Raw genomic sequence first — 17,828 nt, forward strand, 5'->3', positions numbered from 1 at the left:
TCCTTGTCAAACGATCTAAACAGTACAGTGATGGGCTCAATGTAAACTCAAATATAATGATTACAGATGAACTGGAAAGGTGGCACAGACATAAGGCAAGATCGGATGGGGCACACAGCCATTCTTATGAACGCTTTGACTTAACATACATAAAAAATTACACTCTACCTCTTGTTGCCTATATGGTCTTATTTTGCTTGGGAGAAAAACCCAAACCAGTATTATGGATTTGACTCATCTCACAATCTTTGGGGGACAGATAATGATTTTTCCTTTTGTTTTTTTTCCTTAAAGAACGTAATTACAGGTTCTGTGATCTATTCAGTGCCTTTTCCTCTGTCTGTCCAGATTTTTCCATGACTAGACAATTACTTTAATGGCTAAATAGCTTTCAATGCAATAATCACAAATTCTATGGCAGAATGCTTATTAAAGCAATTGCCAAAGGTCTACTTATAATTCTAAATTTCCTAAATCCTGCTTAGACTCAGAAAGAACATCTCTGAATCAAAACCCCAAAAATTGTCAGCTATACTATTCTCCTTAATACCACAGCCAAATGACATTATAATTAATGTCTCTGGTCGGGAGGCTTTGGGAATAGGGTATTCTGTAACTTGAATTTTCTAGCTGACTAAGTAGAAGTCAGGAAACATATCTCGAGCCTTGTTTTAAAACTTTCCACAAAGCACAGGCCCTCAATAAATAAACAGAAGGACAAAAATTAGTCCAAAAACACATAAATGAAAAGTTTAACTGTTTTCATGGAAAAGAAGTAGCATTCCATTCGACTCCTATTTTAAGTAAAAAGGCACCACAAAACTCTATTAAGTACATAAAACCAACGATAAAATGTACTTTAATTTGGTGTTATGGTTAGTTAAGGAAAAGAAACTGGTAATAGGGAAGAAATGGAATTATAAACAAAGAAATATGGAAACTAAGGGAAATAAAAATACGCTAAGAAAAATGACCCCAAAATACTGGTTTTCCTCATTTAACCAAATCAGCTCTTGTCCTTTCAGGAGTCTGCCAATAAAGGCATGTTGCATTTTTATAACCATTAGCAAATATAAGGATTCCACTTCTTGACATTTACACCAAAGACTAAATAAAATTTATCAAGGATCAAAAGCTCTTTACCTCTAACAAAAGAAATTCAATGAAAGTACAGTGAATCTTCAAGCCATCTCCCATAAGCTTTTTTCTTTTTAAGAAACTCATTTATTGACATAAGCTTATTTACTAGTGTTCTCCTGTCTCCCTTAAGTGTATGCCCAACCTAGAACTCCTAGGCTATGAGCATGTGATGAGGCCCACTTGGATTTACATAAGTCAGCCTACTGCAAGAAACAAAGTAAGCATGAAGTCTCCTACAGCTGTGCACCTTATTCAATCAAAATCAAGTACAGCATATTCAAGGTCATTGGTCCGAGGACTTCAGAGCGCCTCAACTCCCCACGCAGCTAATGCCTCAAGTCACTCTGCCAGCAAAAAACCATCTGCTGCTCCCTGGCAGTATCCCCTCTGGTGAAATATGATTCGGCTGCTATACAGTCAGAGACCCACACAGTCCTGGGAGCTGCTTCCTGTCACCTGCTCTCCCTTAGTCCCAGCCTCACCTGTCAAGTGGAGCTAAGCCAAGTACATGGGCGGGGAGTGGGGAGGGGTCATCCAAAGCTGCTGGGTTCGAGTCTTGGTCTCATTGCTGGCTGACATATTACTCACTTGGTGTTTCCTTGTCTGAAAATCACACCAACCTATAAGGAAGGGAATGTCTGCAAACTGCTTACAGCAGTGCCTAAGGCCTGTGGCCCACCTAATAAATGTCAGCTTTCACTGCCACCACCATGAGAGCCACATTATTTACATGAAAACATAAAAAGCCACTTTTCAAATTAGCAAATGTATATATATATATTTTTAATTTCCAAGTAATCTGAGTGGCCCCTTCACCACTTCTTCCTACATTTAGTCCCTTCACTAATTCACAGCCCACAAAGGTGGCCAGAGAAAGGAAAGGCCAACTCAAACAACTGGGGCCCTCATGAAGCCATAGTGGTAGGAAAGGGGGCTGGGACGCCAGGATCCTCGCCACCTGCCTGATTCCAAGGAACAGAGGATGCTGACTGACGCTAAGCATCTCTGAGCAGCCCCAGGCACTCCCTGTGTACAGAGCACTCCATCCCTGTGGCAGCATGAACGCCAGGAAGATCTGGGAGCTCCTTATCCTTCCTCCTGCTTCTCAGCTGGGTGTCCATGGGCAGGTTACATGAATCCTTCAAGTGTAAAATGTGGGCATGAATAGCACCTACCTCCAAGCACTGTAGGGAGGGTGAAATGAGGAGCCTCTAATGTGCTCTCTGCACAGTGTATGGCACTGAAAAAGTACTTGGGAAATGGGAGCCTTGGTTTGACGTTACGATTATTCTTCATACTCCACCACAATCCAAATGAATGATGTATAATTGTGAATCACTGTGGTGCAAACAGCTTACAGTTTAGGAGGTCTCAGACCTCTGGGTGGGTAGTGAGGGCAAAGCAGGCACTGGAACACACTCTGTCCCCTTCCCTGCAGCCTGCCTCTTTCCTCGCTCTGTCCCTCCCATGAGCACATGCTGACTCAGGCCCCTGCCACTCCTGGCCACAAGTCAGCTGCTCAGGAGAGTGGGGAGGAAGTTCTGTCCTACCCATGTATCCCTCTGGGCAGCTGTGACCACATGGGGATACCCTTGAGGACTGAACTTGGAGAAAGAAGGAAGGGATTCAAAGAGGAGAGGAGATGCCTTCATGGGCTATTAGGGGATCTCTTCTGGTCCCTTGGGGTTAGGCTGCTTCTTAAAACTCATGTTTGTCAGAACAAAGGATCAAAGTCATCTGTGGACCATGAGAACCATGACAGTGTTGGGATACTAATGCTGCCCGGGGGCTATTAAGTTGCAGAATCCAAACTTAAGTGTTGAACACAAGGTCTATTCCGCAGCTACTAAGGTTGGCTTTCTGGGATGCCTATCACAATTTCTGTCCTGATTTACATTTTATGACACAGCAAGAAATAAACATTTCCCAGCCTCTAAGCAACTAGATGGCTAAAAGCCCCACTTGGGAGAAACCAGGACCCTCCATTCCAGATGCCCCTGTCCTGGAGCTGCCCAATGACCCCAGAAGCTAGCAGGGCCCAGGTTAAAAGTACTAAGTCATGCCAACGATGACGATGGAATGGCCTCAAGGCCAGACCTACCTTGGGAACAAGGTACTGCTGATCGGTGCAGGCCAGGACATAGGCCTCGGCCCGGCCCAGCTCACTCTGGGGGAAATGGGCATTCATCTCATCTCCATCAAAGTCAGCATTATAGGCTTTGCAGTTGGCATAGTGGAGCCGCAGCACTTTCTCTTCAGGCAGGATGCGGGCGTGGTGGGCCTGGATGGAGGGTCTGTGCAGGGTGGGCTGACGGTTCAGTAGCAGAATGTCCCCATTCTTCACATGCCGGCACACCTGGGAACAGAGTGGACAGGTGGGTGATCAGTGCAAACGTCAGTATCACCACTGCCCTTTCCAAGTGCTCACCTCAACTTGGCCAAGGTGTGGCTTCTATCTTACGTTCTAGTCAACTAAATGCAAGGGGGATTTTTAATCTGGAGCGAAACCCTAGAAAGCTCTGAGAAATACCTCCTGGGTCCCTCTGGTCCTGGCCCTTTACAGCCCTGATCCTGGCTCTAAGCTCAGAAGTATAAGGAACAAATAAGACCATAGGTCTCTGTCTTCTTCAGAGATGCATAGCCCTCCCAGGTTCCTGGATTCCTCTGAAAATTAATCTGAGGAAAAAATGGATACAACTCCTGAAGACTGCACATAACCGTAAAACCAACCACAGGGTTAGAAAGGAATTGGCAGACTCTCGAATCCCCCCATTATCACATGCGAACACATTAGTCTAAACGGAAATTCTACATTTCACAAAAAAGGTGCCGGCTTCATATATCAGACCTGGAACTGGAATACAGGGTTCTTAGTTAGTTCAGTACCCTCAGAAAACATTTTATTGCACTTCAAAAATTAAGAACTGTAAATTGCCATAGTCTTTTGGGAAGAGAGTTTGAAAATAGCTATTAGAACACTTAAAACACATTTCCTGTTGGCCCCTCAGGGAAAAAAAGCACCTACACAAAGTTAGATGAATATGTATGTTTATACAGCAGCAAAAACTAGAAATAACCTTACTGCCCCAATGAAGGGGCAATAGTGTATCCACACTATGGAATATTATGCAGTGAACAAGTATAAATTAAATATATACAAAGTCTGAAGTGACGGCAATAATGTATTATAGCAAAGAAAAAAAAAATCCAGGTGGCATGTAAGGTGATGAAAAAAACAATTGAAAAACCAACCCTGTGTGTGTGTGTGTGTGTGTGTGTGTGTGTGTGTGTGTGTGTGTCTCTACGTGGGAAAAAGGTGCTTGGATCCTCACTAGGCTGTTACTGTTTTTCTGAGACAGGGTATCTCTGCCACCAGGCTGGAGCGTAGTGGTACGATCATGGCTCACTGCTGCTTCAATCTACTGGACTCAAACAATCCTCCTCAGCCTCCAAGTGCTGGAATCACAGGCATGAGCCACCATACCCAGCTATTTTCTTACATCTTAGTATTGTTCTTCCTATAATGAGTAAGTGATGCTTTTGTAAATTTTAAAAAAGATCTTCCAACTTATTTTTAAAGAAAGAAATATTGAACAAGTGCTGTGCTCTGTGCAGGAGGGAAAACAGAAAATACAGACAATTTTAAAGATAAGAATTTAAAAATCACAAGTAATTGTAACCCTCTAAGATAGCCACTGCTCATACTATCTCCCCCTTATAAATACCTGGCTGGTCATGTCCTTTTAACAGACATCTCTCTCACAAAGCTGACTTTCCTGTACTGCCCATTAAGATTCTTAATGCCCTTATCTTTAATTACATTAATTACCGGGCTTCCTAAACACTGAACATAAAGTGACACCTTAAAAAGCAAATCCATGAAGGTCACTGCCACCCCATGCATTTTGAAGGGATCATCTTTGTAGTGCAAAGGAATTATGGAGACTTGGTGAAACCTCTGCCACCCCAAATCTCCTTTAAATCACAACAGATAACAGGTAAGAGAAAACGACAAATTACTTCAAGTCTAGTTTCTTCTTATGTTGCCCATATTTATGAAACTGCATTGAGAAAGTTCATTAAAGAGAGAGGCCAAAGGTAATTTAGATATGTTCCCAAAACTCTCTCCCCAATTCCTACTCAGCGAGGTTAAAAGTTCTCTTCCTCTAGCTCAGAGATGCAGGGAGCAAAACCCTCAAGTGCTACAAAGCAGGCCTAAAAGTACCTAGCATGGAGTCTGTCTTTTTGCTCCCCAAGGTATTCAAACCTTCCCCTCCCCATTGCCAAGTCCCATGTTTCCAAGAAGACCTAAACTCTGAGGGTTCCCATGAGCATCTGCCCAGGGCACTGGCTGCTGTCTGACTGCGTCATACAAGCTGAGGTCTTCTTTCTTTAGCCTCTCAAGGGAGAAACTGCCTAGACCTGTGGCCTAAGCCCAAGCCAGGCTGGGCCTAGGACTTGAGTCTTGCAAATTCGAGACATCATCCAGCATAAGCAAACGCGCCACAGCTGGGAAGGTACACAGGCCAATCTGGTAGGCACTGGCCAATCCAAACAGAAGCCCTGGAGCACAGGGTGTTCCCCTTGCCAACCCAAACCCAAGGTCTTCCCTTCTCTTGTCTCTAAATAAATACTGCAGTGAAAATTAGTGGGCCCCAGTGCCCCAGGGTCAGAGTTTTCAGAGGCAGGCTGGAAGCCAAAGGCCTGCTTCTGGCAGGCTGCTGAGCAGGACAATGAGCCCTGGCTCTTTGGGCCATTTCTTCTTTTATTTACAAGGCCCAAGGGATAGGGCAGAGTTTTCATACCTCACAGGGGAAATGGGTCCTTTTGGCCTTTCCCCTCCTCACCTAGCCTGTGGTTCCTCCTCACCCAGACCTCAGTGTTTCCTTCCCAATCACCTTACACAGCCCTTCAGCCTTGGCCTGATCCATATGCATAAACACATCAGCTGAAGTCTTCAAAAATTACAGGCTGGGAGCAGTGGCTCATGCCTGTAATCCCAGAACTTTGGGAGGCTGAGGAAGGCAGCCTGGGAGTTCAAAACCAGCCTGGGCAACATGGCAAAAGCCCATGTCTACAAAACATACACAAATTAGCCAGGTGTGGTGGTACACAACTGTGGTCTCTGCTACTTGGGAGGCTGAGGTGGGAGGATCACCTGAGTTCAGGAAGTGGAGGCTACAGTGATCCATGATTGCGCCACTGCACTTCAGCCTGGGAGATTGAGTGAGACCTTGTCTCAAAAAAAACAAAAAAAAAAAAAAAAAAAATTACAAATAAATAAGCACATATGTATTATTGTGTAAGTATCACGTATAATAACATCATTGAGATCTGGGGAGATAAATGAATCATACTCAGCCCCCAGGTCCTGATGTAAGAGCCCCTTTTCCTTCCTTAAGTCCCCTCCTGACTTTGCTGCTGGGCTCTCTTGTCGGGTACAAAAGGTCATCACACTCCAGAGCCTTCCGCACCTCAATCCAGATTTGTGTAACCCACAAGGGTTTCCCGAGGCCTTCAACATGCTGGGTGCTGGGGAGAGCAGAGCACACCCTGCCCTTGAACTCATGAGACTCAAGAACTCAAGGGTGGAGGTGGGTACACACATAGTGAGAACACAATGCATTAAGGGCTACAAGGGGTGGAGAGATGAGTGTGCACAGTGGCTGTGAGGGGAACAGAGGGGGACACCTGACACAGGTTTTTGGGGATAGCAAACTATAGTCCTCACGCTGGCCACCTGGTTCTGTAGATGAAGTTTTATTGTGTTGGGGTCACCACCTGTAGGGGTCTGTCCTGCAGACCCTAACTCAACGATTGGTGAATAAAGTACACTGACACACAGATACTATGCTTTGCCAGTTTGGCTGTGGGTCCATGGCCACTTACAGATTCCTTGGAGAGTGCTGTAAAGAGAAAGCAGCCATCGGCCCTTACTAGCCAGTGAGACTTGCATTTCATAAAATTTAATTGACAAATGCTTGAGTCAACAACACTAGAGGTTAAAGATTAAAGGACAGGTTCTGATGCCTAAAGCAAACACCATTAGTTGGTAATATCCCTGGCTGACCTTCCCCTGAGAGGGCCATCTGGTTCAAAGGTTAGTTTTAAGACCACATGAGTAAACAAGTTATTCAGATAAATTCTTCCACATACTTTAGCTATTTGCTTTTCTTATTAACTAAGTGTAAAGGGGATTTAGGCTGCCTTCAGCCAAGAACTACAGAAAAAACCTTTAGGCCCTCTAAAAGGGTTTCAGACTACAATCTATAACTTTCTCTAATATTTTTGCCATCACTCTAAGTGAATTGCTATATCACTGGAACATAGCCATGCCTATTTGTTTGTGTACTACCTGTGGCTGCTTTGGCATTATGTAGCAGAGCTGACAACTGCAACAGCCTGCATGGCCCAGGATGTCAGAAATATTTACTATCTGACCCTGGATGAATGAGGGCTTGCTGAGGCCTGAGGGAGCAGCAAGAGTTGGCTGCCTTCAGTCCCCTCTTTAGCCCAGAGGCTGGCCCCAGCACCTGGCTCACAGCTGCCTCCTGATGACCCCAAATTCTCCTTGCCCACTTGCCCTGCACATTCCCCTCAAGCCTGTTTCTTCTTGGGCATTATGTGCTTAAAGTCACTGTCCATCACTGCTGTTTCCTATGGTGTCTACCACACCCCTTCGCAATAGCAATGCATTCATACGCTCACTTCCTAGTGGTTCCCCCACCATGCTATCAACTCCAGGGTGGTGAGGATCCATGTACAGGGACTGCAAAGTGCTAGCATGCAGGGGGCGCCAGCACTGCCTCATCCCTCACCACTTCTCCTAGTCTCTCTCTCATCCTTTCCTACTGTGAGTCTGTTTCACACGTTTGACCCAAGTTAAATGTAAGTAAAGTGAAACACATTTTGCTTCTTTTTGCATTGCTCACACAGTGCCTGGCAAAACACCAGGCACTCCAGGCAGACCAATTCTACGAACCTGAATACAAACCTTATTTTGTGCACTAGAAAAGAACAAGAGGGAACTTGATCTGTGTTTGCATATGCCCCATCACCAAAGGAGAAAACAGGTAGTGTATTACTGCTGTCCCTCAGAGAGCAGTGAGAATGAGAGGAAGCAAGAGGGCCTGTGGTGAACAGTGATGGGCACTGCCACAAGGCCAGTAGCATTTCCTCTTCCTCTCTGTTCCTCCAAAGTTCCTTCAAGGCTGATGCAACTTTGCAGAGATGAACTCAGTGTCAAAGAAGAGCAGGTCAGCCATGGAGTATGGATGGGCAGAGGGCAAGGAGAGGCCTGCCTGCTGCACAGGTCAATGAGGAAAATCCAGGCAGCCACCCATTGACTCTGGTAGTCACTTGTGGGTTATACTCAAATTGAATCCATTTCCCTCCAACAACTGCTGCCATCATTGCCTGGTTAGGGGTCATCGGCTATTCCTCTCCCAGCAGGAATGGCAATTATGTAACAAAGCCACAGAGCTGTCACCTGCTGATCTCATGCATTCAGCAACATTGTTAATTGATCATGTGCTCCTTCCAGTGGAACCTGATATAGCCTCAGGATCCCCTACCACAGCACTATGGGCTGGCATTAGCAATCACCCAAAATGGAAACATTAGTTATAACCTGCCAGTTGTTGGTTAGCACTGGCACAGAGTACTCCCTTCCTAAGAGCGGCTCTCAAACATCAACATACAGAAGAACTCTCTGGAAAGCATGGTAAAGAAAAATTCCAAACTCTTTTCTCAGAGATTCGAATTCAGCAGGGGTGGAGGGATCTGCATTGCTCACAAGTTCCAGGGATGCCACTGCTGCTGCTACTGGTCCAGCAACTACCCTTTGAGTAGCCCTGTTCAAGAGCTGCCATTCTCTCCGGGACTACAAAGTGAATCTTAAAAGCCACCCATGTGTTGGGGAGCTTCCTCCTAGGGATGGTCTCCTGTGTCAGTGTGCACTGGAGCCACACCTGATGACTGCCAGTCACTGGGATCTGAACAGGAGCTGGATGAGTCCCTGACCAAAGCTGCCCATTACTCACAATTTTTGTTCCTTGGGGTTTAGGTGCCCCCATGGCTGGGGTCAGTAGCTGCTTGGCCACGGCCTCTCGTTGGCTCACGTCCACAGTGCTCAGGGCTGTGCGGCTGCCATCCTCATTGATGACCATGGAGGCTCCTGGGTGCACGTTGGGGCCGTTGATGACCGCCTGTCTAAGTTCCTGAACATTCCATGGGGTAACTGGCTGTGGGTAGGTCAGTTTTGTGGCAAATACCTGGAAATGAGGAGTGGAGGTAGAAATTCATGGCAGGGAGAAAAAATGGTCTCATGGACCCCAAATCTGTCTTAATAGGCTGTGTAATTTCCCCCAAAATGTGGGGGAGCTGTCTGACTTGGCCAAGAAGGCCTTTCAATGAGTGAAGTAACATCTTGCCTGTCTTCTGCAGCTCCCTTAATGCTATAGAGACCAGGCCTCCTTTTCTAGCAGTTAGTCTGAGGAGAATAATTTAAGTGCGGCAGTTTATATATTACAATCTTTTAACCCACTCTAAAACTTCATTTTCTTATCTGCCAATAAATTCAAAGTTCCCAAAGGTGTCAGGGCACTTGCTTGAGACAGGCGGCAAATGCCTGTCCTCAAACACTACAGCATCCCTCATCCATCCCAGCAGACATCACTAATGGATCATGGCCCTGTCCCTGAGCCCAGACATGGCACTGGAAACTCTCAACTCTGCAGTTCTGGCAGACATTATAATTAAGGTGGTACCTGAGATGAAACTGACACATTCCTCTGATACCTGAGAAAATGCAGTGTGCTGTGTTTAATGCTAGGCCTGGGATATGCTCCAAGTAAAACAAGTTCCCTGGTTAAATGAGTTCTTGAACTACTGAATATTATAAACCCCTAATGCTTCCAAATGTACACAAATACGCCAGAGACTCTGAGATGTCCTGCATAAAGGAACCTGTCTAGCTTTGTACAGGTACCATGCAGCAGCACCTTCTCAGAGGGCTCTTCGAGCTACCCCAGCCCCTGCAGTCCTCAGCCTGAGCCTGCTCTACTATTGCTGATGCACTTATCACCCATCACCGTCCAATAGAGCGTATATGTACTTGTTCATCTATTTACAGTCTCTACCACGGACACTGCTTTATATGGAAGCACGCTAGTCTGTGCTTCACTGTTGGTCTCCAGCTCCTTGCTCCTGTGGCAGCTGTGAATAGTGCTCTATAGGAAGCACATGGTCCAAGGGGCCAGAGGCAGTTCTATCCACTCTGCTCTTCCCAGCTATCCCATGAGGAATACCTATGCCCCAGGCCACCATGGCCCTGAGACTTTGGGCAGTTTGTAGGTGGGCAGAGAAGAGACTTAAGAGTCTCTCCTCCAGGGACAAGCCACTACCCAGATTCAAGAAAAGAGAAATCTAGCACCCTAGGAAGACAGAAGAGGCAGCATGAAAGGTCTCTGCCAGCGCTGGGGACACTATGAGGTCAAAGCCAACAGGAGTGGCCCCCGCCCTCTGTCCAGAGAGGGCAACCAAAACTCGATACATGTCTCCTCAGGGCCTCAGATTTGGTAATGTCAACACTGGACTTTGTAAAGCTGGTTCTCACCACGTGATCCGGCTTTTGGATGCAAGGACTATGGTTCCCAGAAGGCAGTGGGCACAGGACTGGGCCTTCTCGGACTCCTGTCTGCTGACACATCATGCCTTTGTCCAGGAAGCCCAAGTGTGCCACAGAGATGAGGCCATGGGCACGCAGGATGATCGGAAAGAACACTTCAGCACTGCTCATCACCAGTCCCCAGAGAGAGGCAGAGGTGGTAGCATGCAAGGAAACGAGGTTCTCCCCAGAGGAAATTAAACCACCTTCACATTACTGACCTTGAGGCCCATTAAGGAGGAAGCCGATTAAGGCTGCTCCTGCTGAGCACCACGGCACGAAGTGCTAAGGAAGTGAGATGACGCTGGCTCCCGGAGCGGGGCTCAGGCAGAGCACTAACAGGTGAATATTGAGCTGCTTATGCTGAGGAGCAAAACAGGGCATGGACAACATGCACACGCCTCACTCTGGGGCTCGCTCCCTTTCCTCTTCCCAGTAACCCAGGGTACAGATTTCTGACGCCTAGAAAGTACACAGGACTGAAATCCCCTGTGCCTTCTTCCTTTCCCCTGTCATGTATTCAATTTGGGAGGAAGGTCAAAAGACTAGGCTGAGGTGAGCAGGAGGAAGCTATGGGGGTGGGGATGTGGAACACTCCACAGTTAGCTCTCCGGTGCTAACTGTGTGGGTAGAAGGTGTCTGTGAGCCTGGCATGGAGTGAGAGCAACGCCATCACGCAGCTTCCAGTTACCTCCTTGTGGGCCGTCCAGGAAGGGGCAGAAGGTAGTCCCGCCCAAGCCACTATAACCTGCTGCACATCCTGTCCCCAGCCCTCTGCACACTCTGGTCTGCCGCCCTCAGGGAGCAAATGCACCCTACACACACACACACACACATACGCACACACCATGGGAATTCCAATTTCGTTGGTGTTGATGTACATGTCTGGGCAGATGACTGAGCGTGCAGCGTAGTCCACTCGCTTTCCCATCATGTGCTTTCGGAACAGGCCTTCTTTCTTCTCCAGGATCTTTACGGAGAAAAAAAGGCCATAAAAAACATTTAACAAGGATTCCAGTATGCTTATTAGTTTCTTTTTTTTTTTTTTTTTTTGAGATGGAATCTCACTCTGTCATCCAGGCTGGAGTGCAGTGGCATGATCTCAGCTCACTGCAACCTCCGCCTCTCAGGTTAAAGCGATTCTCCTGCCTCAGCCTCCCGAGTAGCTGGGACTACAGGCGCGTGCAACCACGCCCAGCTAATTTTTTTGTATTTTTATTAGAGATGGCGTTTCACTGTGTTAGCCAGGATGGGCTTGATCTCCTGACCTCGTGATCTGCCCACCTCGGCCTCCCAAAGTACTGGGATTACAGCTGTGAGCCATCATGACCGGCCATGCTTATTAGTTTCTTGTTAACTATGTACCCTCTGCAGCTAGCAATGGGAATCCAAGTTTTTTGCTCACCTGCCTAATGCCTGGGTACTTGTCTGTCATTAGTTTGTCCATCTCGCTATCAAACACAATATTGACGTGGCTCTGAAGGCGAATCCAAATGTTGTAAAGTTTGTCTATGAAGGACTGGCCTGGAAGTGTACTCAGGAAGGATCTGTCAATAGCAATCAAAGAGTCTTTTTCCTGGAAGATAAAACCAAGAAAACAAGCAGGATGGAAAAAGGCTCTCAAAGGCCTGGGTTGATTTAACTTTTCTTTCTTACCTTGGCTCTGACAACTAGGCACTCTGGAGTTTATGTCCTCCGAACCTGACCGATCAGAGACCAATGTGCTAATAAATCAGTCTTGTAAGTACGTGTCCATAAGAACTCAGTTATCTGCCCAGACATTAGCAGTATTACATATTTACCCGCCTGTCTCTTTCTAATTTACAAACTCAAAATTTATAAGCATGCTCCTTTCTTATGGTATTTGCCAAAGTCCCTTCATATGCAATTCCTCAAAACTAAGAATTCCTTCCCACATCAATACGTTTCTTATGAAGTTCTGTTATCTTGCCAGATAACTGATTCTCACATGCAGTTTTAGTTTTATTTATGGCTTTGAAAACCGCTTACAGATATGCAAATGGAACAATTTCTTAAAAGGAACTAGGGCCTTTCAGCTGGAACCGCCATCTTCCAGTAATTCACCAAAATGATGAACACAAAGGGAAAGAGGAGAAGCACCCAAAATATGTCCGCTAGGCCTTTTAGAAAACAGAGTTGTTCCATTGGCCACGTATATGTGAATCTATAAGAAAGGTGATATTGAGGCAGGCACGGTGGCTCATGCCTGTAATCCCAGCACTTTGGGAGGTCAAGGTGGGTAAATCATGATGTCAGGAGTTCAAGACCAGTCTGGCCAAGATGCTGAAGCCCCATCTTTACTAAAAATATAAAAATTAGCCAGGTGTGGTGGCAGGCACCTGTAATCCCAGCTACTCAGGAGGCTGAGACAGGGAACCACTTGAACCCAGGAGGAGGAGGTTGCAGTGAGCTGCGATCACATCACTGCATTCCAGCCTGGGTGACAGAGCAGCAAGACTCTGTCTCAAAAAAAAAAAAAAAAAAAAAAAAAAGAAAGGTGATATTGTAGGCATTAAGGGAATGGGTACTGTTCAAAAAGGAAGCCCCACAGTGTTTCCACGGCTAAACTGGAAGAGTTTACAATGTTACCCAGCATGCTGTTGGCATTGTTGCAAACAAACAAAGTTAAGGGCAAGATTCTTGCCAAGAGAATTAATGTGGGTATTGAGCACATTAAGCTCTCAGAGTCGAGACAGCTTCCTGAAACATGTGAAGAAAAAGGGTCAGAAAAAGAAGCCAAAGAGAAAGGCACCTGGGTCCAGCTGAAGTGCCAGTCTGCTCCCCACAGCAGCACACGCTGTGAGAACCAATGGGAAGGAGCCTGAGCTGCTGGAACCTATTCCCTATTAATTCATAATAGGTGTTAAAAAAAAAAAAAAAAAGACTTCTGGACTGTAAAAACATTTCTCTTCACTGAGTAGAACTGTAGTGTCCTCTCCCCCAAAGAAATACTTAAAGCAAATTTTAATAGTGTCCTAATTCATTATGTAATGTCTTTACTATTCACATTTAATGCATTTCTTGCTGAAAGACGTGAGGTAGCTTATTATGCAACAAATTACTCAACTGGTTAGAAAATGGCCGGTATTATGTATGAAATATTTGTACTGGTTTGAAGACAGTCCCTCTAAATCATCAAGGAAGAAATAAAATAACTTACAACAAAAAAGGAACTAGGTTTGCCATATGATATTCTATGTCACCAATCAAGATGTGGGTCCCCAGCTGAGCTATATCAAATTACTGGCTGATTGCCAAGCCTCAATGGAATAGCTAACCAATCCTTTTTTAATATTTTTGCCCCTAGCTCCATCTCCTCCTCTTCTCCCACTCCCTACCCAGGAGACAGAAATACACGGAAGCCTTCAGCTGGCTTACAGCACCACCTATTGACACTGTCTGGCCACTATTGCCCCATCGGTTGGGTATGACACAAGGAGTTAGACAGATGGTCCCATGTCTTCCAGTGTGGGCAGATGAGAGAAGAAACCTGTCAGTGTCTTGAGGTGGGAGGGTGAGGGTGGGTGAAGATTCAGTAAATAAGAATGTCATGAAAACCCAGTGGTGATGAAGTGGGCTTGTCCTCAACCCTGAAGAACACAGGAGCCTTCTTTAGTTGTAGGGAAAATAGACATATTCTACATAAAACACTCAGGGTCCCCTTCTGGCTGAAGGAGTCCCAGAGAGAGATAGGGTCACCTGCATGATGACCAGGCCCTGTTAGCCCAACTCACTGCTCATGGCATTACCTGGCTCAGGGCCAGTGACTGTGAAATGAGCGAGAACTTGTCTCAATGGCACATCCCCAGTGCCTAGACGGTGCCCGGTAAGGGCTGCCATGGGGATGGAACACCGAGAGTAAGGGGGAAGAAAAAGACAGGTCCTGTCAATCACAAAGAAAGAGGGCACTGGGACATAGGAATCAGGGGATGTTATTTGCCCCTCAGAAACCAAGCATTTGTTTGACAAAGCGGATGACTAATATTTTTTTTAAATTCTTGAGATGGAGTCTTACTCTGTCACCCAGGTTGGAGTGCAGTGGTGTGATCACGTCTCACTGCAGCCTTGATTTCCCTGGCCCAGCAAGCCTCCCCCTTCAGCCTTCTGAGTAGCTGGCACCATAGGCATGAGCCACCATGCCTAGCTATTTTTTGTATTTTTGGTAGAGATGGGGTTTCGCCACTTTGCCCACCTGGTGTAAAACTCCTTGGCTCAATGAACCTCCTGCTTGGCCTCCCAAAGTGCTGGGATTACAGGTCTATTATGCCTGGCCAGGATGTCCGATTTTTAAAGAATATCAAACTAAGATTCTCAGCCCTGGTCAGTGGGCACAGTTATCCCAAGATCTTTCCTTAGAAACTGCACTAAGGCCTGCAGATGGCTGGTTTCTCTTACACTAAGGAGTTTTTAAAAGCACACCAATGCTGGACAATCAGGAAACAAGCAAAACCAAAGAAAGCCCCAAGTGTAACCCACAGCATGTCCAGGAGACAGTGGCGCCACCTTGTGATGGGCCTGGCAGACAGCAGGACTGTCCCAGTGGCTGGGATCTGAGAACCCTGTCTTCTGAAGGCTGTGTATTTGCATCCAGACAGTATTTTAGAGCTGGGAAAGATCTTGGTAACCTCAGTAAGCTTCCCGGGTGCCCAGTTCACCTATGTACCCACTGAAATGTTGCTACTAAATCTGGCACACAGAAGGGGCTCAGGAAATGTTAGTACAAACTGTCCTATTCTGAGATTCCCACTCTGCAATACTGCTTTCCTGACCCTAATGCTGGAGACATTAATGTGTCCAAAATAGAGCTGGTGACAGGAGCTCTAGTACTGTGACCCAGAAGGGACACTCTTAGAGCCTGAGGGAAGCAGGCTATTTTCCCTAGAGCTGCTGAGAGCTGGTAGCCTGGAATAATCTAGGTGTGAAATCTTACCACAAATCATATGCATTTTATAGCAGACACTAGTATAAGAAAGTGACTCAACTAGTGTCACCTGGCATGGTCGTTTGCGGCAGAACCTAGACCAGAACCCAGACCTTTCCATGCTCAGACCCATGCATGTCCCCCTAATGTTCCTCGGTGCCCCCTAAGCCCACAGCTCACACTAAGGGTGCCACCAGCTGCACAGAACATCCCAGGAAGCATCTCCCGGCACCCAGTATCTGCATCTACTAAGCGTGTATGCTTATCACATCAGCACCAGAGCAGCCCTGACCTCGTCTGTAGCGGGTACTGCCACATCCCCTGGTAGCTTCTGTTCTTGGGCCATCAATGCCAGAAGTTTTTGAATCAGAACTACATCCTTCATGACAGCCTGCAAGTTCACTGTCTGGCCATTGGTAAACATCTGGTCTCCCAGGCGACTGACTGGGCGATACCTGCAGGGGGACATACAGAATCAACGAATGTTTAGTGTGATGAAAGGGTCATGTTCTTCAGTCTCTCACCCATGCCTACTGTAGGGAGCACACCCCACCATGCTCAAAACAACCAATATTCCCAACCAACATTCTGGCTGGGCACAGTGGCTCAGGCCTATAATCCCAGCATTTTGGGAAGCCGTGGGTGGTTCACATGAGGTCAGGAGTTTAAGACCGGCCTGGCCAACATGGTAAAACCCAATCTCTACAAAAAATACAAAAATTAGCTGGGTGTGGTGATGCATGCCTGTAATCCCAGCTACTTGGGAGACTGAGACAGGAGAATCACTTGAACCCGGGAGGCGGAGGTTGCAGTGAGCTAAGATCATGTCACTGCGCTCCAGCCTGGGAGACAGTGTGAGACTCTCTCAAAAACAAAAGCAAACAAACAAAAAACAAAAACAACCAACATTCCTATCACGTTCACAACAAATGGAAAGGAAAGCAAACCCTTACACCACCTGCACCTGGAGCAAAATTGGAGCTTTGTCTCTCAGTGCCCTTGGCCCTTCCGCCTCTCCTAGAAGTCACGGTTCAGTTCCTTAATATGTGTATTTCAGGTGAAATAAGTTAATTAAAGGGTATTACCTTGAGGGCGGCACCACCAAGAAATCTAGAAAGAACACACTGGGGTTGAATCTGGACTCCATACCATCATCATCCACTCCCGAAAAAAGGTAGTTCAGAAAAAATCCTGTGTTGGAAATAAATAAACCAAGGAGACCATTTAAATCTATCAATAAGGGCATGGGAGGACAACCATAAAAATACTACTGAGGAAAAAACAGAATACAAGATAATATGTAGAGTTAAGGTCGCATTCTTCTTTGTTTCTTTTTTGAGACAAGGTCTTACTCCTGTTGCCCAGGCTTCAGTGCAGTGGTGCAATCATGACTCACTGCAGCCTTGACCTCCCAGGCTTAGGCAATCTTGCCACCTCAGCCTTCCAAGTAGTTGGGACTACAGGGGTGTGCCATCACGACCAGCTAATTTTTGTATTTTTTTTTTTATTAAGAGATGACGTTTTGCTTGGTTGCCCAGGCTAGTCTCGAACTCCTGGACTTAATTGATCCACTTGCCTCAGCTTCCCATACTGCTGCAATTAGAGGCATGAGTCACCATGCCTGGCCTCATTTTTCTTTATAAAAACAAAAAATAGCCTCTGTGTACATGACAGTTTGTATGCAGGGGATATGACAGCATAAAGACAGGTACTACAGGCACGATAGCTCTTAACCCAGGGACTGAGAAGGGCAAGGATGGGGAAGAAACTTCACTTGTTTTTAGTCACCCTCCTGGACTACTAAAACACATACATACCACACACATAATTATTTATTACTTTTATCTTTATAAAAAACACTGAATTAAAAAAAAGTGTTTTTTAAGCTAGCCTCCTTAAAAATAACCCCACCTCCCACCTCTAACAGGTGCTGCCAAGAAAAAAATCTTCTGTGGATCAAAGCTGTATTTCAGGTGTCTGGTTACTTTAAAAAATGCCTAGAGAGGGCCGGGCGCGGTGGCTCAGGCCTGTAATCCCAGCACTTTGGGAGGCCGAGGCGGGTGGATCACAAGGTCAAGA

At 46.2% G+C, this 17,828-nt stretch overlaps 1 protein-coding gene across 3 annotated transcripts in view; it reads right to left on the reverse strand.

The window, feature by feature from the left end:
• POLR1A (RNA polymerase I subunit A) overlaps positions 1-17,828 on the reverse strand; it is a 79,822-nt gene that overhangs the window by 42,753 nt on the left and 19,241 nt on the right. For 2 of the 3 annotated variants that reach the window (XM_017536618.2, XM_017536617.2), the window contains 6 exons: positions 16,835-16,940; positions 16,042-16,204; positions 12,213-12,383; positions 11,655-11,777; positions 9,183-9,413; positions 3,242-3,496 (listed from right to left, as the gene is read on the reverse strand). In XM_017536618.2, coding sequence (XP_017392107.1) covers positions 3,242-3,496; positions 9,183-9,413; positions 11,655-11,777; positions 12,213-12,383; positions 16,042-16,204; positions 16,835-16,940 — 1,049 coding nt within the window. The remainder of the gene's footprint in view (positions 1-3,241; positions 3,497-9,182; positions 9,414-11,654; positions 11,778-12,212; positions 12,384-16,041; positions 16,205-16,834; positions 16,941-17,828) is intronic. The other variant, XM_037741363.1, reaches the window with a different exon arrangement.

The sequence above is a fragment of the Cebus imitator genome, unplaced genomic scaffold (genome assembly GCF_001604975.1).
Source record: "Cebus imitator isolate Cc_AM_T3 unplaced genomic scaffold, Cebus_imitator-1.0 Scaffold99, whole genome shotgun sequence".
Lineage (NCBI taxonomy): Eukaryota > Metazoa > Chordata > Mammalia > Primates > Cebidae > Cebus > Cebus imitator.